The sequence below is a fragment of the Cephus cinctus genome, unplaced genomic scaffold (assembly GCF_000341935.2).
Source record: "Cephus cinctus unplaced genomic scaffold, Ccin1 Ccin1_scaffold0617, whole genome shotgun sequence".
NCBI classification, from domain to species: domain Eukaryota; kingdom Metazoa; phylum Arthropoda; class Insecta; order Hymenoptera; family Cephidae; genus Cephus; species Cephus cinctus.
The window spans coordinates 321,295-345,546 of NW_014333261.1; the positions used below are offsets into that span (position 1 = coordinate 321,295).

The 24,252-nt window shown below is 42.3% G+C and overlaps 1 protein-coding gene and 1 long non-coding RNA gene across 23 annotated transcripts in view; one reads left to right on the forward strand and one right to left on the reverse strand.

Annotated features, from left to right (window-relative positions):
• LOC107269260 (thyrotroph embryonic factor) overlaps positions 1–24,252 on the reverse strand; it is a 69,691-nt gene that overhangs the window by 5,673 nt on the left and 39,766 nt on the right. For 13 of the 21 annotated variants that reach the window (XM_025086558.1, XM_025086557.1, XM_025086554.1 and 10 more), the window contains 2 exons: positions 2,573–2,718; positions 127–364 (listed from right to left, as the gene is read on the reverse strand). In XM_025086558.1, the coding sequence (XP_024942326.1) occupies positions 127–364; positions 2,573–2,718 (384 nt within the window). Of the gene's footprint in view, positions 1–126; positions 365–2,572; positions 2,719–4,213; positions 4,377–21,539; positions 22,824–24,252 lie in introns of those variants that run through there. The other 8 variants (XM_025086545.1, XM_025086550.1, XM_015742920.2 and 5 more) reach the window with 6 other exon arrangements.
• Positions 4,621–11,903, forward strand: LOC112494570. 2 transcript variants are annotated; one of them, XR_003060134.1, is made up of 3 exons: positions 4,621–6,875; positions 6,987–9,021; positions 9,126–11,903. It is a non-coding gene; the product is annotated as an uncharacterized LOC112494570 (long non-coding RNA). The 2 variants fall into 2 exon arrangements; XR_003060135.1 differs by having other exon boundaries at positions 4,621–8,005; positions 8,073–9,021; positions 9,126–11,902.

Here is a 24,252-nt window from a genome sequence, read left to right on the forward strand (position 1 = left end):
TTAAAAATTTTTTTTTTTTTTTTTTTTTTTTTTTTTAATAATTAAACAGTGATCGATCAGATCATCCTGATCCATTGGACACAATGGACCATCATCAACCTATTTATTGCTCAATGGTAAACTCACTGGAATCTGCAGGTGATGGTGGGTTGAGGGTATCCGGTGAGCAGCATTCACTCGGCGATGGTGATCTTTCACGTTTTGTAACCGGCTCGAGATGAAGGCCTGCCGGTCCTTGATGACCGCCAGCATCGTTATTGTTCATCTTGTGCAATTGGCCACCCTGCATCGTACCTTGTCCACCCCCGGCAACGCCATCGACAGGGATACCATTCTCCGAGAGGAACTCGTCCAGGTCCACGTACTGTCAAAAAATAAGTCACGTGAGAACATTCACACCTAACGGTAAGGTTAGACATAAAGCGTGCAACGTACACAAACACTGGTCGCTCTTAACGGTCATATCAATCTGGTTAATGAGTGATAATTAGTGGGAGGTTGATAAGCACGATATTACCAATTGCGTTTATGGATCGAATCGAGAAAGTGAACAATAATATAATAGAGATTAACGTTAGTCAATAATAAATAATATTCTTACAGAAAATAATAAAAATAATTATAGCAAAAAAGGGGTAAAATTGTAAATTTTTTTAATTTTTTTCAAAATTAATTTTTCGCACCCTTTTATTTAAATTTACGCGGGGAACAGCATCGTTTACCGGGTGTCTTTGTTAGTGGCGATGAAAAAAAAAGTCAAGGTCTAGCCAAGCAAGAAGTGTCAATGAAGAATCAAGGTCCGCCGGGAGATCAGTCAGGAAAGGCCGCGCCTGATTCAACTGTAGACTTTCCTCCGTGGTGTTAGGTGGGGATGCGTGTCTTGTGTGTAAGAGTCATGCACGCGAAGGACCTGACATTTATCCGAGTCCTACTAAGGATTTCAAAGATCGTACAACTCTAACGGTACTCCATTAGGAACATCAAAGTAAAAAAAGTAACCCCAGTCTGGATGCCTATAAACATCAGAGAAAGTTAGATCGCTGGAAGATAACAGTGGGCGAGGTCATTATGAATCTTATCGATAAACCCCCAGCAATGTACCTGCAAGTTATTTATATGTATCTACCTGTACAAATCTATTAGACTGGAAAGTGAATAGGTTATGTATATATGCCGACTTGAGGAAGAACTTTTGCGATAGGGCAAAAGAGAGACGAAGGAAGGAAAAAAAAAGAAAGAAAATTAAAGTGAAAGTTATCGCGAGATAGGTGGTAAAGTTCGATAATCAATTTCCCGTTTTTACGATTACGGCCATCAAGGAACGTGGCTGAAGCAGGCATAAATTCTTTCGAATTTCCCGCACTGTTACGTAGCGAACCAGACGCCCTGCGGACGAAATTGGTACTATCGAAGACAAGAGTGCAAACCATTCTATAGACTTCCTCAATGAAAAGTCCCTATGTAAAACGCAACGTCCACTATTGCTACAAGGAATTGAAAGTAAGACGTTGAATTCACCATAAAAGAAAATTAACACTTGTACATTATATCTCCTTGTCTCACGTGATCAACGCTCGCTCGTGAATTTGCGAGATTGACGGTAATAATTAAATTCATATTAAGCAATAGACGGTCTATTATTCACGTAGGACTTTGAACGAACGGTGTCTGGTACCGGTGATATCCAACTCAAGGATTCCACGAAGAAAATCTTTCCGGGTAGAATCTGGACGGGTCTTCATAAATAAACCATAGACTATGGTATACTCCGTACCGTATCTAGATAGGCGTGCGTATACAGTATAAGCGGCAGTAGCAGACACGTGGCGTTGGCGCAAGAAATAAAATAAAATGGAGTGTCTCGTGCTCGTCCACTTGTCTAACGCCGAAATACGAATTAAGTGGAAACGTCGACGATTTGATTTAGACATTGAATTCTAAGCGAAGTTAAAGTCAGCGACCCGTCATTTTGATTGGCAATATTAAACACGATTGATAGTTTCATATGCGCGAACGTCCGCTGTTATACACATAATGTCTGTTCGATTAAAATCTGATACCAGCAATATGAATCCCAATTTTAATATATGAATTTATGGTTATGTTGGCTTTCAAAAATCCCCAGGAATATACGAGTGACTATAGAGAAGCGACGTACAGTAAATTTATCAGTCGGCTCCTCGTGAACGTCAGAGAGCAATATACGAATACATCACTGAAAATAGATTGAGGCTGTTCCGCGAGAGTCCAGGCCCCCACCGCCCGCAGTGAGATATTGATCGATATCATCGATCCGCATTGGACATAGGTGAGAAATAGATCCCAGATCAAGGTAGGAAGGAAAAAAAGCAGTGAAAATGAAAATATAAAACTTAAGCATTAATTTTTTTACAAGCATAGGAAGTCTTATATGAGATGGACAAATTTCACGCAAACTGATCGTTAGTGGCGATTACTGTTAATTGTTGGTAAATTATGATGCAAGCTGAGGAACACGCCATATATTTTTTTTCTAATGCGAATTTCGATTTAGCGAGGCTGAGGGCTTACCGTCTCGCGTCTGTGTACATACATGGTTTAATACCTTCAGGTCGGCATCGTAGGGCAGAGTTTTGTCCCATAAATTTGGCCCAAGGAAGGCGGCCTGCGCTTCCACGTTGCCCCAGAGTTCGCCGTCGGCGTCTTTCTTCTCTTCTGGTCCATCCTTGCCTTGTTTCCCTGTAAAACAAATACAAGGGGTCGCGAATCAGTGAGAATTCTTGAATTTGATCTAGAGGGACAATTAATAAATGTACATATAGTACCCATGGGTACCAAGAGGATCTAGTGTAGGCCAATGATAGATGATGATGATAATAATAACATGGGACTTGTAGTGACGTCATTGATCCTAGTCAAAACAATTTTTGAAGTCTGATATTATTCTAGGACGCTGCCTGGGCGAAACAGGTATAGCGTGTTTTGGATGAGTTCTGGAAAAAGGGGCCCACAGGGGCACCCCGATGAACGCGGAACAGGATGGCCCCCGGGGCCGAAATCGCCCTAGCGAAAAAAGAACGGCACTGGCCTTGAAGAGGCTTACCTAAAAATAGCATGGCTGTGGCCAAGGAGCCCGAGCGCATCTCAGCCGCGTTCCTTTTCACGGCCATAACGACGCTATGACTGACTTTTGATTCCAGGAAGAAAAATTTTAATTTTATATAAAATTGATTGATATCAATTTGAATATATTACTATTTCATTTTGTCAATGCCAGGAGCGATGAATGGTTCAGAGATGATACGAGTGATTACTGTTCTAGTAAGGACTATACTTATGTATTGCCGTTGACTTTATTCAATGCTACACACGTTTCGAATAGGTTGGACCAAAAGTACAGTCTCGTTTCCACGAAGGAATTTCGCGCGATCGTATTGCGGCTTCGACGTGGACAGACGAGGAGAGCGGTCGGGTCGACTGTCAGTCAAGGCTATGAGAGTACGCTTGTCACGCTAGGATGTTGGCTAGCCACAGATCGAATGAAAATAACACAGGATGATGATGATGATGATGATGAGGATGATGATGATGATGAAGCTAATGACGATAGTTATGACGATAACTTATGGCAGTAGAAGTACATTACAAAAACCGTGTGAAAAAAAATGTTCCCTTCAAGTTTTTCATAATGAGTAGTGGAAATACAAGAAAATAAATGTTACAATAACAACTAAACACTTAAATACCTCTTCATCGGATAGATAATAGACTTGCGTATCGCAAGAGTCTCGATTGTTTGATAATGGGTAAAAAAAATGCTCTGCTACGAGTAAGACGTTTAAAACCCGAGTCGCCATAATTCCTTAACTAATGGCATATTGTAAAGTCAGCCTTGAATTATCTAAGCATGCGAGTAACAATTGAAGATTAATACTAAATTTTAAAGCCACCAAGTATAGCGTATATACACCCAATAGACGAATACCCGATGGTAGTAACGGGAGCGTAAAGAAAATCATCTTTAGCGTTGGATAAAGCAGCAACAATAATTATGGTACTGGCGAATGCGTTTCAATGATAAAACGCTCGAGGGATTATTTGATTCCCATATTCCGTCCTATCCTAACCTTCTTCTTCTTCTTTATATATAGTTGGCACTAGTTAGGACTCTAGTCCGTTACAAGCGGCCACCTATCCTAACCTAATGGCAGGATGACTCAGGACCACGACGAACCTTGGTATTGTTCAGCGACGCGAACTGCGGCGCGGAACACAACGGCTTGATGTTTACCACGGAAATGCAATTCTCGTGAATGAACGGATAAAATCAGAGTCTCCTGTTTCCCTCGCAGTTCTCCCGTCATTCGCCACTGACTTTCATATCTATTCTCTGTCTTCCATCTCGCTCCTCTGCACTGCCGCTCTCTCTCTTTCTGCCTCTGACACTTCTTTCCGTCGGCTGGCAACTAGGGACAGTGGTAGATGTCGAGCCAGACGCCACCAGCAACAGCTACTACCACAATGGCTACCCTTCTCCGATTCCCTATAGTCTATGCCTCGTGAAGCGTCTGCCCTCTTACCCCCTACCCGAAGCATTCTGCTTCCTCCCTTCGCCGCTCGTCGCGCCGCATCGCAACACGAGATTAGTTCCGCAGAGCCACGACACAGTCAGCCTTGAACCAAATTACTGCCGGCCGTTGTTTAGTTGTTTAGCCAGCGCTGCACCATTATGCCTGGAGAATATTTACGGTAGCATCCGACGAGACACTGCATGGTAATTCGTGTGGTTGAAGTTGACGAAGTGAACTAAGTGGATCGATGGGGATTACCTATGGAAATATTTTTAGGTTACTTATTAAATTGTGCGGCTACGTACGTGAAAACTTCGAGGAGCTGTATGCATTTACGCAGTTATAGCCTTACTGTCGTTTGAATTTACTTAAGTAGGAAACGACCGAATGATGCAGCAAAAGAGTGTCGCGATTTCCGTTACGCCAGGAGAGAACCAGTTCTTTCTCTTCTTTGGCAGACAGGTAATACGTCTAATCATGGTTCTTCGTGGTGGCTTACGTAACCGCAACACGCAAACGTATACGTAGCTCGCGCACGGCATTTTCAAGAGAGAGCTTGGCTGTCTCCTCGCCGACAAGAGGAAGAACTCGCGCGGAGTTTGGTGTACCAGGAAAAAGTTGACGTTTAAAAAAAAAAAGGAACGTCTCGCGCGATGTGTCCACTTCTACGTGCCGTCGCTGCGAAGATTCATGGTTTAAAAACAGTGTTTACGCCTTCCTTTAACCGTCGTTTGAGGAAGCGAAGTTTCAGTGGAAATGACGACAAGGGAGGGCAAGGATTGGCCAACCCTGGCGTGAATGGTATGCGCTATGTCCGAAATAGCCATGAGCCAAGGCCGCAGGAAACTATCTCCAAACAAACGTGATTATTTATGGCATCGAGGATCGGTAAAGTTTTCTGCATCGTTTCTAAAGTGATTGTCACTCGTTAATTACAAAAAATTGTATGCTTGTTCCCAAAGCCACTGGTAGACAGTGAGTAGCGATATACGTATATATGCAATTATTGTGTCTTGTGTCTCTTGCATTAACCAGTCGTAATGATAATGGCCGACTCTACCTCTAGAATCGAAGAGATCCTGTTGCCCTGTAGCAGATTCACTTTCGTCTCGCATTCACGCGAGACTCGTTGCAATCCAATACGCCTATCCTTGAGGACAACAACGTCACGGTTCAACGAGACCATCTCCCTGGTCCAATAAGTAAGCCTGGCACGAATGTCATATTGCAACGACCCGCCGTTCGTGCACGATGGCGTCTCTGTTGGGATCGACTGCGCAACGCGAGAAGAAGAAACAGCTTTACGGAAGAAGAAAGAGGCGACAGAAAGAGGGAAGGAATAAATAAGAAGTGAAAAAAAGACAAGCAAGGGAACATTGCGTAATGACGAAAAGAAATAAACGTTCGATCAAAGATACAGCAACCACGTGGCTCACGAAGTTGTGAATAATAAAGAGTAGGCGACTGACCGATTATCGAATTCTATTTACACGCGACGCCGCTAACCTCTGCATTTGCGTAACCCGGAAAACTATAAGATTTTTGCATAATACCGAACGAACCGGTTTAACCGATTCTCTATTATCACGAGTCTGGCGATCGATAGATCGTAAGCAGAAAAAAATAATTAAATAGAAATTCAATATCGAACATCGAATTATTGTGATTATCGCGTTTCTCTAACCGCAGCCAATGTGGGCAGGGTCCCAACGGAGAATGCACTTCCTGCTTAAATAATGGAGATGGGAAAAAAAGAGTGACAGGAAGTACCGGGTAACTTCGTACGGATTTTACAATTGCGTTTTTTTGTCCTAGACTCTGCTAATATTAAAGTCAAACATATATATACATATATTTCATCGCAAAGAGACAAGCGTCAGTCTTCTTTGACTGCTCGTAAAAATTCTACACGTTTCTTCGAGACGGTGCTGCATCCAGCGCGCTCTTGTTCACGGCCGACCAAAGCTCAGGGCTCTGCGGTCGATTCAATTCGCCCGGTGAAATAATGGCGACGCCAGTAGGTAACGCTGACTTACGGCCAGTAAATCTTGAATTCTTGTCAGAGTCGGTATGATTTGTATCGCGACGCGTCCCGACGATCCTCAGTCAAGGTACGAAGAACAACGGTAACGCGAACTGACCACGGCTTTCAACTTAAATCCATTAGAAAATAGTTTCCCGTAATGGCCGTTGCAGCCGGCGGCATCTGGAAACGCGCCTTAAGGCTACGAGCGCCACGACAGTGAGAGCGTTACTGTCATAAGACATTACAAAACGATCCTTGCTCTATGATAACAAATGGCCCTAACACACTGCGTGTACTTGGTAATACATATATTCTTTTTCTCAAGCCACATAACCGCCGTGTACTCAGATATACAGAATATTATCGCACGATGGAAATATTTAGTAAATTCTCACTGCCATTGCTCCCAGGTACGTTGCACGAAGTGTTTGGACTCATCGGCGTATGTACACAGCTGCGAGCAAGGACACAGAACGGACTGTTCAAAAGTGTGCCCGAGTATCTTCCGCCGAAATTCAGACATTGTTCGTGCCAGACTGTAAATGCGTGTATAGACACACACGTGCATTGATGATAAGCATAATTATGCAGAATGAAGCTGGAGAAGTTCGCATAACGGGAATGAGAAGCAGCGAGCCACGAAGTCGTCCTTGGCCGCTCCTCCTGGTATTAAATAAACGGCTACCTCCTGGGAATCATTTCCTGGACATGTTCAGCCAAGAGTGTCGGACGGTATAGCATTTGATTGATATATTTGTCCGTGTCTACGACAATGATTATTTTAACCCTGAGGAGGTTCCTTCCCGAACGATTCACCAGGGTACCGAGGCTCTACGCCATACGGACGATCCTAACCTCTTACAGTGAAATCAACAGTCGGCATAAGTACCGGTGTAACGGACGAGAGTGAAAGAGGTTTCGCTTTCGTCGGAACATTCCCACTCCGGGATTTGTACCTAACCTAACCTACCTGGCTACCTCGTTGCGTTTCCCCGTTACCTGGTGACCTACTCCCAAGGCACGAGCTCACGCTCTGACGCAGACGCACACGCAGCCATGTCTTATCCCGCGAGCTTAGAAAGTGAACGTCGTCCTCGTCGTCATCTTTGGCAGCGGCGAAAGGTGCCTTCCGTGTGTTACTCTACGTGTATGCACTGCGCCCAGGAGGTTATCAGGGTTTTGGGAAAGATGAAAGAAATTTTCATAAATTTTTCAAGACGATTCAAAAAAGTGTTTTTCTTCCTTTAGAAACGACCTACCGGCATGAGTCATTGGAGATCTTCATCAGCTCTGCGGATGCGAGGTCCGACGAGTAGAATTTCTGTACTTTGGTTAGAAATTCTATGCGGCTGGACTTGGAATCATTAAACTGTCTTCGCGGAGCATAATTCATGCTCGTTCTATCTTTTGATTTGTGCGTCGTAAACCGGTAACTGGTTATACTTATTATTTATTGTGGCTGGTGAGTAATTTAGTTAGTATTCTTTTTTTTTTAGTTTACGTATCACGGCACTTGAGCGTGGCGCCTGGGCACAAGGTGGTTTTCAATGCTGGACGATATCGAGAGATAAGAATAAAATGTATCGAGTCTACGTGTACAGTTTAGTTGCGTACAACAGGCACCTTCTGACACGCATGCGGAAAGCGAGTCGAGAGTTCCTAGTGATTTCTCTTAACGCACACGCGAATATCCTTCCCGGTTAAGTCCGCCGTGAGGATAGTGGGGAGGTCCGTATGCACGGGATAGTCGGTATTACAGTTATATATGCCTATAAAAATTACACGTTAATCGAACGGACGGAATGCGAAAAAAGAAGCTGTCCTGGTAAAATTGCACTTCCGGAAACACGTCTCCCGAGCATTTTTCATGCCGATCGTGGAATCCGGGCAAGCACCTAACTCGAGTAATATGAAACATATACCCAGTGTCAAATCTGACCTTAAGCTAATTATTAAACAGTGACTTATGGGGTAATAAAAAAAAGGCCAAGTGTTATAGTACCAAAACGATTTCTATTCCGGTTTTAAAATATAACGAGGATTAGAAATGACCGTCACTTTTTTAATTTAATTCTGGTTTCTCTTTGTCTAATATTTCACGACGTTCCTCTTACAGCTGGACGTACGGGCAGACTTTGGATACAGGAAGACGGGTCTGACGCTACTGTGAGAACTGCGTGTCTGGATGCTGGAGCGCGCCAGGACCTATTTGCAAAAAGGTCGAATCGACTCTTTTTGCTCGACAATGCTCAGGCAGCATGTCGTGCGGTGTCTGGGCCCGGCTAGTGAAAGCTGCGGAGCCACTTTCCCCAGGGCGAACGAGCGCTCAGCTGGTTTCCGGGGGCCCCACTAGCCTGGCCCCAGTCCCATCCAACGCCGTGGTATCAGACCTCAATAGAACACAGTTACTCACGTCCCACCATCGCTCCACTAAAAGTCTTACCGGTCCGACGCTTAAATGTTAACCACTCTCTAGTCGAGCCCCTCCCGTGCCTGGGCAACCGCTCACAAGGCACAGGCCTGATGTACTGATCTTGGCATTTTTACAGGAACCCTACGGCACCAACCCGATGATGCCTCGTGGGCATGATTACTGGAAAAGTATTGATCTGGCACCTTGTGGATGGATTCTGGCGGTATCAATTGATAGTAATAAATTATCCAGGAGCACCGAGTGTCATTTGGTCTCCCTTTTGGAATTATCCAATTTTTATGTCAGATCTCGCTTTTACTTTCTCTGATTGATCATTGACCAAATAGAAGTAGGTGATTCCAGGCTCTCTCTATGATTATCCCACTTCGCGAATGGCGGTCAAGCACATTCCGTAGGTCAGTTCTGCATCACTTTCGCTGATGTCTCTTACGTGTTACCCAACAATTACGCTGGACGTCGCGACGCGTCCGTCTTGCCCTGTTGGGATCGTCGACGATATGCAAATATGATGAAATATTGGAAAATTTAATGACGATTCATGGAAACCATTGCAGATCCATGAGTTTCGTACGACGACTGTTTACAGGGGGGAAAATAATTATCGTGCCTGTAATTATTTTTAAGCGTCCATGAAGGCTGGTGATAATTAACTATGCCAAGTAGTGGTGAATTTTAGATTAAGATGCATCGAACAGGTTAAACGATAACTTGACTTTGTTTAGACTTACGGTTTCCATTAGATGGCACGTGGCTGATAAGAAGCAATGATAACGATAACGCCTAATATTTTGGTAACCGATATCGAGGACTAGTAAATAAGTTAAGACGAGCAGCCATTTTACTTCGACTTCCGATCAATCTGAATTCTTCGGGATCTGTTTAAATGGAGTTAACGTAGGTTCGGGCTCGTTGCTTCTTTTTTTTAAGGCCGTTTACATGCAACTACTTCGTGTAGTTGAGGCTATACCCGTGGCTGGGTTAGACTGCGGAAGTACCGTGGGTTCTCGGCTTGCGACTCTCTCCTTCCGCTTCTGGAATGTACCTAACTCCTAATGCGAGAGAGAGAGGGAGAGGAAGCAGGAGATACGGAAATAAAGGAAAAATGAAAGAGACAGTATTACCACCTGTTGCTTTTATCTTCCCAGCTGAAGTCGCTATGAGGATAACCTTACTGCGTCAGGTTTGCAGGATCGTTTCCCATGTCGCGAAATTTCACAACTTCGTCGCATTCCCATGGAGCTACGGGCGCGGGGAGGGTGGTGGGGTTCAAGAAGGAGGGCCAATGGTATTTCTGGGGGGAAAGCGAAATCCAATTTGCGACAGAACCTTAAGTCGCTGGGACGGCCAAGCGCGGTTGTCTTTTCACCAGGGTGCTTTTTTCTCAGTTTACAGAAAGTTTGTAAACACGTGTGTATATGAACTTTCATAAAAATTTCAAAAAGGCCCGTATCCACGAAGGATACCCTAAGGTGCGTTTATCTGGTGATTTTTCGTGAAAATAAAAGATGAAAAAGTAGGGGGAGAAGAGAGAATAATAAAAAAAGACTTGCTTCACTTTCATGAAATTAAGCAACAAAGCGGCCGTTACCTTATGACTGGAATTATTGTTGTCAAGGCGGTTCACAGACGAGCGACTGGACAAATAGTACCGATTAGCTCTGTTCGTGATCCACGTTATTCCTAATATTCACATTACGGTCCTTTAATGGACGAAGCGAAGATTCGAAGGTTCGTCCTGGTCAGTATTGACTCGTTTAAAATAATTAGCTGCGCAAAAAAAATTACTCGACCGCAATTCACTTTCAAAACTTTCTCGGATATAGCTCCGGTGTATACCCGCACAGGCAATGAGCATGGCGCTGACAGTTGGTAACCGTGTTAGCTGGCGTTGGGTAGTTCGGGATGCCGATTAACGAAACTAATGAAAATAAAAAAAGGAATCACGGCGGTTACGCAATCGCGGGCAAACGAAAGTGCTCGCTATGTGAAATGACGCCTGGAAGGAACTACTTCTCGCCATCTAGGAGGACTAATGACAACTAATTTCAGATAGCAATCGTTAAAGGTACCGCGCGCGCGCTCACGTTTCTCCCGCGAAATAGAGATCGGGCTTGCGATGTATTACCCAGAATTCTTCGGGGTTTCTTTCGAGAGAAACAAAATGGCGTCGCTACGTTATTCGTTCTCACTGGAGCATGCTGGAGGTGGGAAGCGTTCTTAAAAATTTTACGGAAATAAATATAAAGAAAATCGGGGTCACTGGAGGTAACGTTATAATATGTAAGGTTGCAAAAAATATCGATATCTTCGAATCGAAATCTTATAGATCGATCGATCCTACAGTTAATTCAAAGATAACATACACACTCGGGACTTGTTAGTTGCGTTCACAGCACAGTTGACCTAGTCGGGCTAGTTGGCTGCGTAATCTAAAATTAATTCCCAACAGCTGTTTAACCCAGGGATAGATCGACTGTACTGACGGGTTCTCAAATTAATTTTTTTCTTTCCATACATGTCAAGGTTATTGCGGGACGTTTTGCGAACGCGGATGATTTCACACGGAAGTCATTACGCGAGTATATAAAGTACTCGAAAGAATTGTCAATTTTTCGAATTCATATGTATATATATATATTTTTTCCTAAGACAGCGCAGCCGCATGCGACGTCTGGTATCGCGATTTGACATTTGACTGGCCTCCTTTCTCCGGGGCTGCCACGTGCTCCTGGATTTGGCTACGAGCGAGAAAGTAGTGTTAGAAGTTACGGCGGATACCGACGTGAAATTTGAAAATACTCGAGCGGCGTCGCGACGCTCAACAATTCATTGTACGCGTACAAAAATTCTGTTGGATTTCGTAATGAAATTAAAAAAAAATATTATCAGATTGAAGAAATAAAGAATATTTTAATTCGAAAAATTCCCCCCCACCTCGGATGAAAAAAAATTTCATTAAATTTTTTCATTTACTTTCATTGTTAAATTCAAAACTCGAATGAACGATGAAAGTGAAACTTCATGGACGAGTGCTGTAAGATTGAGTGTATATACACTCAATCACACTATATATATTAATATTAATAACAATTATAATGAAGAGAAAAAAAGAACAAAAAATTAATTCCATGGATGACGAAATAAAGTAGTCATGTGATCACAGAGCTGTATGCACGTTCGTTTAATATATGTATTCTGATGAAATTTATATATGTTATTATAATCCAATCGATTGCATGCGTTTATAGATAGGGCGGTTTTTCTTATTTTCTAATTGATAATCATTACGAGCTACCATATACCCATGAAATAACTCGTGGCGTTGCAAAGAACGCCGGAACGACGAAAGGAAGGAAAAAAAAAAGAAAAAATTGCGTAATTGTCAATTATCGACGAGTAAATTATATTTCACGTATATAGGCTAGGAGATAAGCAGGTAATTATACGTCGGGTAATTACATGGAACGCGCAGGCACCATTGACGGTCGGATAAAGGAACGAAGGAATAATAATGAACGTGTTACGAAGAAACAAAAAGTTTTACACGTGAAAAAGAAAAAGGTGGCGTCCATATTGGTTTTCTCCGTTTACGCGGAGGTACAGTACGCGTGGATAATTATAATGTAGGGTATAGTCTGATACGTAAATAAAATAAAGCTGTCTCGGATATTAGCCGGTATACCACTGTTCGTGTCGATTGATGAAGGAAGTGAGTCTCGAAGACACGTTCGAATGGCTTTCAGAGGATATATGGAACAGCAGGAAGGCGGAATTGAAAACTGGATCTGAAGAAGGAAGTCGACCTGTATCTATCGGGTGTCTAGGAAAATAATTAAAGAGTGAAAATGCCAGGCGCGCCTGGCGATTATTTTTGGCTTTTGGGCGACCACTTTGAATTCCAGTCTGAATGAAATTCACTGGGGACGGACGCGTTTGCATGTGAACGACGCCAAAACTTTATGGTATACGACCTCGAAGTATGAAAGTGCTCAGGAGACGTTCTTCGAATTTTTGGATCCTTTTGAGAAAAAAAAAATTTAATCTTTGATATTTAATTTTTAGGAAAAAAATTTTTTACGCACATCCGGTAAATTTTGAAAAATCATTGAATTTAGGTATACAGGTGCCACTGGCTTGTGTTCGTAATACTTGATTGATCTAGGGATCTTGATAATTTTGATTTTGTAATTTATCATTCGTAGGAAACGGACGAGTGCTTTTGATCTAGGAAGTCGAGGATCACGTGACTTTCACTTTCACCGCCAAAATAACGAGGACGCACGCACCGTTGCGTATTTAGGGAGAAACGAACGCATAAATGTATTGCCTTGTTTTTTATTTTTTATAATAATTTTTTTCCTTTGTATTTTCTCACATCCAAGACCAGGCACTTTTAGTTCACGGATGAATAATATGAGTAAAAGAGGGATGGGCAAAGAATTGAAAAGAATTTTCGAAGAGAAATAAATCGATATCGATCCACTTGAAAATCGGATCGACAGGTCTGGTATTATTAAACGATAATAGACTTAACGCTCGGTGATTCTCTGGTGGGACCAGAAACGCGTTTTAAACGTAGCAACGATCAGGCGACCGGTCTCATCGATAAACCGGTCTAAGCCATCCGGATACCGATTTCGTATGTCGCGATAATGAATTATCAATAATCAAATCTGACAAGGCAATTGTGATATCACATCAATACCGACCTACAAAATGTAAAAATCGGTATGACCGATTTTCTAAGACACTTGGAGATCTCGTACAGTAAGACACCGATCTTTTTTTCTCTCTTTATTTTCCCTTTTTTTCCATCTCAATTTCGTACCGATACCGATACCGATCCCGTGGCCAACTTCACGCTTGACGAGATCGGCAGGCAGGTCCAGGCGAAATTTATATCCACGTCAAAGAGCGTCTTCGCGGTTGAAGAAACTTGCGGCTACTTTTGACTCGTTATGGTAACCGAGCACAACAGCCCGCAATATCGGTATTTCCTTACCGATATCGAAAAGGAATTTAATTTTCGTCGTCGACACGGGTAAAGAGAAGGGGAAAAAAGCGTAAACAGACGTGACATGAAAATAAGCCTCGAAAAATTCTTCCAGGTGAAACTTCCTATGTAAACGCGAGTAAAGAAACGACGACAACCGGTTTTGCAAACGCACAGAGGTATATGGCGTTCGGAAATAAGAAAAAGACCCGAGAAACGTCCAGTGCGACAGAGAGAAAGAGAGAGAGAGAGAGAGTATTTAAAACGACAAAGAGACAATAAACAAAAAATAATGAAAAAATAAAGGAAAATTATTACCCTCAATGGTACTCAACGTGAATTATATCGATTAGTATGATTTTCTTAAATATCGTAAAGACATGTATAGCAACGAATAATATTTAAAAGTCTTGACTTGACTGAAGCAGTACCTACCAACTACCGGATTCATTATCATGACGGTAAAACAATGTTTGTTAACTACGACCGCGTTACTCAAATGCAATGGTCGGGAAAAAACATGTTTGTACCATGTGATTAAAAAAAAAAAAATCCAAAAAAAAACATCTTCCATGACATACCGTTATTTTTGTTAACAAAAAAATTTCTCTCCATAAAAGGGAAAATGTGCGAGAGAAATTTCTCAAGCTTTACTCCGCACGTTCAATTCATCCGCGTAATGAAACTTACGTTGACACTAAATCCCGCGATTGTTACCAACGTTCCAAAAGTCATACATGCATAAAATACGCGCGCAATCATCGGTTCGCGTGTAAGCGCGCCCTAAGTCACGTAAACCGGGAACTCGACTACTCAACCCGGAAGAATCGGTCTTCGGGTTCTGACTGAGTGCGGCGAGTGAGCGACCGTTGGAGAAAGTAATCACAGCCCACGCTATGGTTGGGAACAGACAGACACCTTGTCTTCGAATAGCCAGTGTTTCTCAGTAGATAGGAATAAAAAAAAAAATCCGAAACAAGCGATAACTTACAATACGATTACGCGATTAAAAAGTAAGTCTAAAAATCTCGACAAAGATCGCATAAAAAAATTGCCAAAGAATCGCTCAAAAAATTCCACAAAAAAGATAATCTTAAAACTCGTGACCGATGAGAATTGGTGAAATAAAAATATTGAAAAAAAATTTTTTTTTTCCAAAAACCAGATTCGAACCCTATCTCAACCGACTTGGACTTTGTTCGTTGTCTCCTTACGGAATTCCTGCAAGGTGTGTGAAGTTGGTGTTTCGTTAGATCGTGAGAAAATCTATACCGGAAGCTGAGACGGTAAGAGATTTTCAAATGGCACGAACTTTATAGAACAAGACGCAAGTGAGTCTAACCGGTAGCAGGTAAGAAATAATTTATTGTAATTCCGCAATTAAGTATAAAGGAAAGTGAGCGAAATGCATGCACTGATTGTGATGCACCGAGTGCATGCAGCATTGAGCTGTCGTAGGGGAATGGTATTGGTGTTTTAACACTGAAGTCGTGAAGTGCACCGTGGATGCACGGTGCGTCAACTTCGTGAATTGAAAGTGAAAACAATCCTTGCGAATCCTCGCCACAAGTTCCTCGAGTAACGTGAACTTTCAAGAAAAAAAAAAAAAAAAAAAAAAAAAAAAAAAAAAAAAAAAGAAAAAAAACGTAAAATTTCGACGTTTCATACAAAATGGCAATTTTGACACGTTCGATATATCGAAATCGAGTGCAAGCCATGACGTCTTGGCACCTGTGACGTAGTAACTATCAAATTACGACACAGCATAGCGACCTATCATTATCTTAACCGGCCTCTTTTTTTTTTTCAACCAAGCAATTAATTTTCTAATGCACCTGAATTGCACGCTAGACTAGTTTTCACAGTGATAACGAAAACCGTCGGTCGCGATAACACACGGAATGCGTCGTTTGCGCAACGTGCAAGTTTTCAATGTAGCGTCGTTTTTCTTTTTTAACTTTCGCACCGAATCAACGATACCTCAAAAAAACTTGTCTCCCTAAATAAATCCCGTAGACGCGTGAGCGGAGAAACACGTAAATTTACCAGAAAGTTTTCTCGATTCTTGCGTCATCTAGATAATACTTAATTAAACGGCTCTTAGCTGCTAAATTACGCTTATCCATTGATATGCACCTTTTTTTTTTTAGTCGAACAATCAAGACACGTGGCAAAATCTACAACTGTTTTCAAAATACGAATAAGCTCGCCCGCTCATCGAAGATCCAAGTAAACAATTGAGAATCGACGAGTCGCTTAATTGGAATCGCTCGAATTTAACGATCGACGATAACACGGTAAATAAAGTTATCGGGCGTCGAATTCCAGCGTGGTTATCAGTATAAAAAAATCACTATATATATATATATATATATATATCCACAACGAATAAATTCTGTCATCCAGATTTCTCTTATCATTGGAATCTAAAACCCACGTGGAACTATCATTTGATTCTCTATGCACGGATAATTTAATCAGTCGGTCATCCACAACGAATAAATTCTGTCATCCATAAATAAAGTTATCGGGCGTCGAATTCCAGCGTGGTTATCAGTATAAAAAAATCACTATATATATATATATATATCCACAACGAATAAATTCTGTCATCCAGATTTCTCTTATCATTGGAATCTAAAACCCACGTGGAACTATCATTTGATTCTCTATGCACGGATAATTTAATCAGTCGGTCGGACAAAGCGAAGAAAAGAAAAAATTGTTATCACGAAAGTCTATGAAGAGACCTCCTGCTATCAGTACGGTCGGGTCGTCTGATAAGACAGCTGTTTATTTATAAAACATTCTTATTACCGCCAACGATTCGTACACACCGAACGGAGTCGCAAGTCCATATTTTTTTTTTTCGGGTCACCGATTCGCAAAAATACGAACTTTCTCGAAATTTCGAAAAAAAAAAAAATTTAAACCTATCGCAACATCTTTCGCTGTACGTTACTCGCGAGGATGACGAATGAGAGGATACTTATCGACACAACCGTTTTTTACCTGAAATACAGAAAAACCCAAGAAAAAAAAAATGTCCATCGATACACGTTACGTTGTGAAACCTTAACTTTTTTTATCGAATTATGTTGGGAATTTGAAAAAAAAATTTTTTTTTACACCCAACCTAATCAACAGTTAAAACCACGTGGTTATTATTCCGATACGAAACGTGAAATCGCACAATCATGTCGAACTGCTATTACGTTCGATAACGTTTACACGATTTATGTTAATGATAATTAATATCATTAATCAAATCGTGATGGATAACTTAATTAATCGTGTTATCATAATTATAGTAAAGATTCGTTGAGTCGAGACGTTCGGAGCGACGAATAGAAAGGTTCGATGCGAATAAATGAGAAAAAACGTAGAATTAAGTGCACGGAATATTTTATAATCGCAACAGGTAGAACCAGCGAACAAACTGGTGGCGACGATTAGCCAGATCATTGGCGGCCATAATTGAGTCATGGATCATTTCGGTCCCATTCGCATTTTCTAACCAATGAATACAAGATTGATGATAGTAAACCTGTCGACCAACTAACAGTTTACAAATTGCCATATAATGGTAGGTTACGATTTTTCAAGAATATCAGATACCCACGCGACGATAACGAAATGAAATAATTAATCATTAAAATTATAGTGAATCAAGCGAAACCCGCGCTTATAAACTCAGCCTGTTTCCAAGTTATCCGACAATAGTCCAAAAAGGCGACTGTGCGTAGGGTGCGAATAACTTGAGATTCTGATTAAGTGAAGAAGCAAAAAATATTCTCAAAAAATATTTTCAAATATTTTCATATATAAAAAAAAAATTTTCTCAAGAGTATATATACACATAACTCTGAGCCAAGTAAATGCAATTTTCTCCCAACGTGTCGCATCCATCCCAATGCAAGCGCCTAATGCAATACGTAAGGACACGTAAGCACTGTCGCGCGTTGCAAAGCGCCTTAAGCCCCCCGGTACCCGCAGTCAAGCTGACACCTGGTAAAGGTGGGTCGAGAGTGTCGACTTTTTGTGGCTTCGTTCAGACCATGGATTAAAACCCAAGGTCAGGTTACGGTTAGTGGGCCAGGGTCCTCTCAGAGGAGAGAACCTTAGCGCGAATGAAGTATAACGCTTAGCAAAGGGCATAAAGTTTAAAGGTCGAGGTGACTGACACACGACATTTTTTTGTTGTTTCATTAACAAAAAAAGAAATCACCGATCGCATACAAAACACGAGCACGACGATTCACAGTGATCCTGGTAGAAGAGCTAGATACGCGATAAATAGTCGAGGTCATAGGTCATCGAATATGGATCCGTTAGACTAAGTTATCAGCGAAACCGTCGTATGCTGAGTTCATTAATAAAAGGGTCAAAATTACACAGAAACGCACGTATACGTACGCCACGTTCGCGAGATCGTGACTCGTGGATCAAAGATCCTTTCGTCAAGGTCACCACGGATAAATCAAAGCATATAGGTCAGGAGGTGACGTTCAATCGGCGTCTAAAGATCTACAGTAATACCAACAAGATCGTTGACACGTGGGACGTACGTAGTACAACGAATCGTACCAACGTATGATAAAGCCAGTAAAAAAAGTTTCCCTGAAAAAAAAATAATTCCCTATATCGATACCAGTACCAAAAATGCAGTCTTGTTGGTATCTACAGTAATACCAACAAGATCGTTGACACGTGGGACGTACGTAGTACAACGAATCGTACCAACGTATGATAAAGCCAGTAAAAAAAATTTCCCTGAAAAAAAAAAATAGTTCCCTATATCGATACCAGTACCAAAAATGCAGTCGGGATAAATCCTTCGGACTCTCCGAAATAAAATTCGCGAGTGTCTCTGATCGGTCGGAAACATTCACCTATATATATATATATATACAGTACTGACGTCTATTAAAAGACACCGGAAGATAATGGGATCGCTGTTATCCGAGTGTGGCCGGCGCCACGTGACCTGTACTGTATCCCGATACGTATATAAATCTGTATTGATTGAACGTAGGTACAGGGTTCAGCAGACACGATTATCGGTATCGGCGCGATGCACTGCCAGTCCAATTGGTAGATTCGAGCTACAGTTTGCAATTACCTGTATCGGTACCTGCCTAGCAACAAGCCTCCTACACCCCATAGCGTGAAGTCTAATCGCGATTCTATTTTCGCGCTATAGCATTACCCGCTGGTCATTGGATGACAATAGTATGAAAAAAAAAAAGAAAAAAAAAAGGTAAGCAGGACGAGGGAGAGGCCCGATCATTCGCCCATCCCTGACCCATTGTGTCATGGTGAATTAGAAGCACCCATGGTGTCCCATTGTTATGACATAAATAATTCGAAACTCATACCAATTCGTTTGAGCCTACTTGGACCCATGTGCTCCACATAGCTAATCGTCTGGTGGATGGACGTATGTTCATGCGTGTACATATGTGCAAAGGTACCAATACAAGGTCAGCCAGTTTGTCAGCGATGGTATAGCGTCTGTGTGGATGATTCGAAGAGAGAGAGAGAGAGAGAGAGAGAGAGAGAGAGAGAGAGAGAGAGAGAGAGCGAGTGAGATGGAAAACGACGTGGGTACGTGGTTGGTAACATACGTTACAGGGAACACATATGCTCGCGTATAGACGGATCGGGGCTAACGGAGTTAAGTGACTTCATCTGGCAACCAATCAGCATTAGCAGACTCGATGAAATGCTCGAAATGTTTGTCTCGATCTCCCGCATACTGCTGTCTCTCACGCTCACGTTACCAAGGATCGTCATTTCGGCTCATCCGTCTCTCTCTCTCTCGCGCTTTCTGTATCATCCATTGGGACTGAAGTTCGATGACGTCACGGCACTTCAACCGGTCAAGCTCGACGGGGAGAATCGAACGCGATGCTCGACGGCCCTGACTCCGTCGCCAGACGGAAGCGGACCGCATGCGGAATAATTTAGCGTAATCGAAAGGCGTGGGGTTAATCGATGCTGGAAGGCGAGTGTAAAGAGATGAGTAGAGAGAGAGGAGTGGGGGGTGGGGATACAAAGGAATAGAATAGGATGGGGGTAGAGTGGAGAAAAAATTAAAAACTCACTAACTGGACCGTTAATAATTATTTTAAGAAATGATAAAAAAAATTGCTTTCGATTTTAATATGAAATTCTTCATTGTTCGTGCGAATGATTGTGGCTGGAGAAAATTTAAAACAAATTTTTTTTTTTTCATTTCCGGTTGCGAGACCGTCTGGAAATTTTGTTATCCGGTATGCGGATAAGGGGATGAGGCGTATGTGAAAAGATGCAAGAGCGAGCGAGTATGTGGGTGGACAGTGTAAACAAGAGAGATAACAATAACGGGCGTAGGTAAATGCAAATGCAAGGAGCTTGAGGCAATTTCATCGCGATCTTATATGTATATATATATTGTATTCGGTACAGGTACATAAGACACATAATATGTAAGAGAGGTATATCTGCATATGTATATACATGAAAATAAGGATGATTCATTCGTGTTACATTCAGTACGATATGTGAGTAACGTGTGCGAAAAGATCTTTCCTGACTGAGAATACATGCGGGAACGAGGGGAAAATATAAACCAGATTGGATATACAGAATAAAGAAAATATTTATCAGCTGTCAGAAGGTATATATATATATATATATATATATATATATATATATATATATATATGTCTGTCTGATTAGTCAGTAGACTTTCCTACTGACTGAATGACTGCGCCAGAAAGTCTCGAAGAACAGCCAGTAGTCAGAGTCTGTATGTAGGCTGACCGGTAAGCAACAGGTGGGCGTATCTACTTGGCCGTCACTACGTATTTCTAGTAGAAAATTACTACGTAGTACGTAGAGATGCAAATATTTATTGTAGACTATGTCACGTGCTTGATAAAAGATAAAAATTACCGTCACATAGATTCGAGAAGTTTTGAATTTACCGGTAAAAATAGTCTTATCGGTGTCGTTGGGACGTTACCTCGGTCAGTCGTAAAACATTTCGAACGATAACGTTGCCGGTGTAAAGGATTTACGTATTTGTAATAAAAATAGAAAATAGCTTCCCACACTGTTTTCGTAAGGAGTTATATACGCGTATTGATAATTTTTCCTGATGACGGCGACCCAACCTAACCTCTATTTCGTGAAACTTCCATAGCGAGACGCGCGACGGGTAACGGAGCCCCGTGAAGTTAGCCGCGAAGCATTGACTCTCTCGTAACTCATAGTTTATCTATAGTGCGTACGAGTCTATCGATGGAAGAGGAACTGAATAACGCGAAGGGGACCCTTATGGAATTCGCTAAAGAATTAAAATAGCTACGACCAACAGAGACAACGGAGCTAAGGACGATTCAGGTATACTTTCATATACACGAACTATAGCAAAGCCAACAGCCGTCTATCGGATAGCTTCCATCTACTGTATATTAACGTTCGTGAACTAGAGACATTCTTTCCGCGTTCGTATTTCTTGTTAAGAGGTTAATCCTCGTGATTTCCTACCGTTCATGTACACATGATGCTGCCTCCAAAGATGTTGATACTGACTCCAACGAGAGCTGGTGCTGTCATCGTGAATAGGTGGCAGAGGAGCGTGAACTTGATGGGCGTGGGACGTGGGCGGCAGGGGCGGCGGCGGTTGGGGTTGTTGTTGATGTGCCGGAGCAACTACGATATGTGGATGCGGTGGTCCAGGGGGTTGATGCTGTTGGGGATGATGCGCCTGGTGAAGCACTCCTGGTACTGGAGGCGGCGCCAGTTGCTGGTACTCCATAGCACAGCTCATCCGTTCGTTTCACGCAGTTCGCATTTATTTATTAATCACCAAGAAGGTACCCCAATTAATTGTATGCTTTCGAACAAAATGGCGGGATTCGACCCACCACTGTAAAACGTGATTGGATTATTACGTTACAGGCTTAAATAACAGCGCCCGATACTTATCAGGGTCACGTGATTTCAAGGCGTAACGTTTTTTCTTTTTCTTCTACCACGTCGTCTTCTTAGAATACCCGAAGGCACTAGACCCTTTCCGACGCCTTCGACTTGTTTATTATTGTCAGAATAGTCGCGAGGTCTATCGACGTGTTGATGCGCCGTGCTCTTCGTCTTTACCGAAACATCAAGGCGCGGGTCTAACCTCAAACTGTCATGTTAGAACGTGTCTCTCGTAGGACATGAAAAACGTACATGATCAAAGTTCTAGTTTTCTCGTATACACAAACTACGTGCACTGTGAATAAATGCAAGGACAAAAAGGCAAGCGAGAATTACAAAGAGAAGAGAAAAAGATTAATAAAAGGTGCACGGAAGTTCTTCTGGTACGCTTCGCTCGAATGTCTGTCCTTGACGCTTTTTCCGATCACTGTTTTCACCCACTCACAATGTCCAGATGAAAAGTATACAGAGTATTCGACGTTCTAAAGTATTAACGTAGAAAATTCCACTAGCGGCCTCTCACCGAAAGCAATTATTACCATTAATATTAAATTCAAACGAGAGTCGCGTCTGCCTTATCGTTATGCGATTGCAATCAGACGGCAATGCTCGTAAATGCCATTAAAGACATCACTGAAGTCACGGGAAATAGTCTAACGTAAAAGTATGCGAAGGGACGCGAATTAATTTTTCCTCTCTTCTCTACAGCTGTCAAAATCCCGTGGCTATGACAGCGAGAGTGAACGAGACACGAGAGTGGGAGTCACTGAACGGGCAGCGAGGGAACGAAAGGCGCGTCTCGAACGTACGGCGTCCGGACAGGCACTGCACCGCGGTGCGGAGCCGCCACGAGCTGCCACGGCCTCCAGAGGAGAGCTCTCCTCAGGGAAGGCGCAGAACCTGCCATCGTATGCCCGCCTCCACCTCCCACCACAACGTCTAGAACCCCCCACTTCTGTACCACCACCTCCCATCGTTCGACCGTTGGAAGCGGAGTGAGACAGAGATACCTACACGACTCGAACAGCAATTTCAAACTACGAGAAGGGCTTCCGCATTGGGATTTCTGTATATAAACAGTTGACGAGGGTCTTTATGCATAAAAGGTCTTTATGCATGTGTGTATACATATATATATATATCTGGTAATAGGTACTATTTCAGATTTTGGTATCGTACAAATTTTTTTTTTATCGGTACGACCCGACAAGGAGAATCCGATGAAAAGACTGTATGCTGAGTATTTTCAGTTTGGACTCCCTGGTGCCTCCTTGTTGATTCTACACGGAAATAATCTTTACGACGGTCTATAACAGTATCCAGGATAGAATAAAATTCCCTAGGTAAGATTTATATGGTAAACATCGGTTTTAATAAAAGTAACCATTCTAACGAGTCCTGCGGCTCTTGGCTACGTTCGACTTGTAAACTGAAATTCCTGTACTTTCCAAGGTAAACATAAACGCGGATACTCGCGGAGGATCGTTAACGTGGAATGAAAGTGTTCGAATCGCACAGAGGGTTATATTTCCCTAGGAAATAACTGCATTAAGACTAAGTGCTCAAAAGTCCCTAGAATCACAAAGTTCATTTCTCGTTATTCGAATGAAATTTAAAAAATAGTCATCACTCCCAAATACATACATAGTACCAAATTTTGTGTTTCTCCTTAAAAAAACAAAGGGCCAACGGATGTTCCGATTTGTTTAAAGTGACCCAGATCGTTTCTGACGAAGTCGGTTGGCCGAGTTGAAATTAACGGTAACGCTCGAAGGCACTTGGGTAAAATCGAAAGTGGTGAAATGGCGCGGGGCCCGCAGGACGGAAGGGGAAGATTTCCTCGTGGTGAAGCGAGAGAGAAGGAGGAAAGGAGTTGGCAGGAGCGAGAGAGAGCATGGCGAAGGTCCGTACATAAAAGTGAGTGAGCAATAGAGAGACAGCGAAAAGAGAAGAAAGACATACAGGACAAAGACAGAACCCAGTGAGTAAGTGCCGATCGTGAATCCCAGTGCGCATGCGCGTTCCACTCTCTCCTCGGGGCCCGTGATAAACTCTTCTTGGGCCCAACAATGTATAGCAGATACTTAGAAGAACACTATGGGTCCCAGCAGAGCGCGAGGCCCTGAATCACCGAAACCGGTCTGGGCCCAAAAACCTTGCCTCAGCGAACGCGGAAACTGCGAATCAGACCAGGCGTACGATACGCGCTATTTTTTTGCATTTCATTGTTGTTGTTATTATTATCCACCAACCTCTTTTTTTTTTTTTTTTTTTTTTT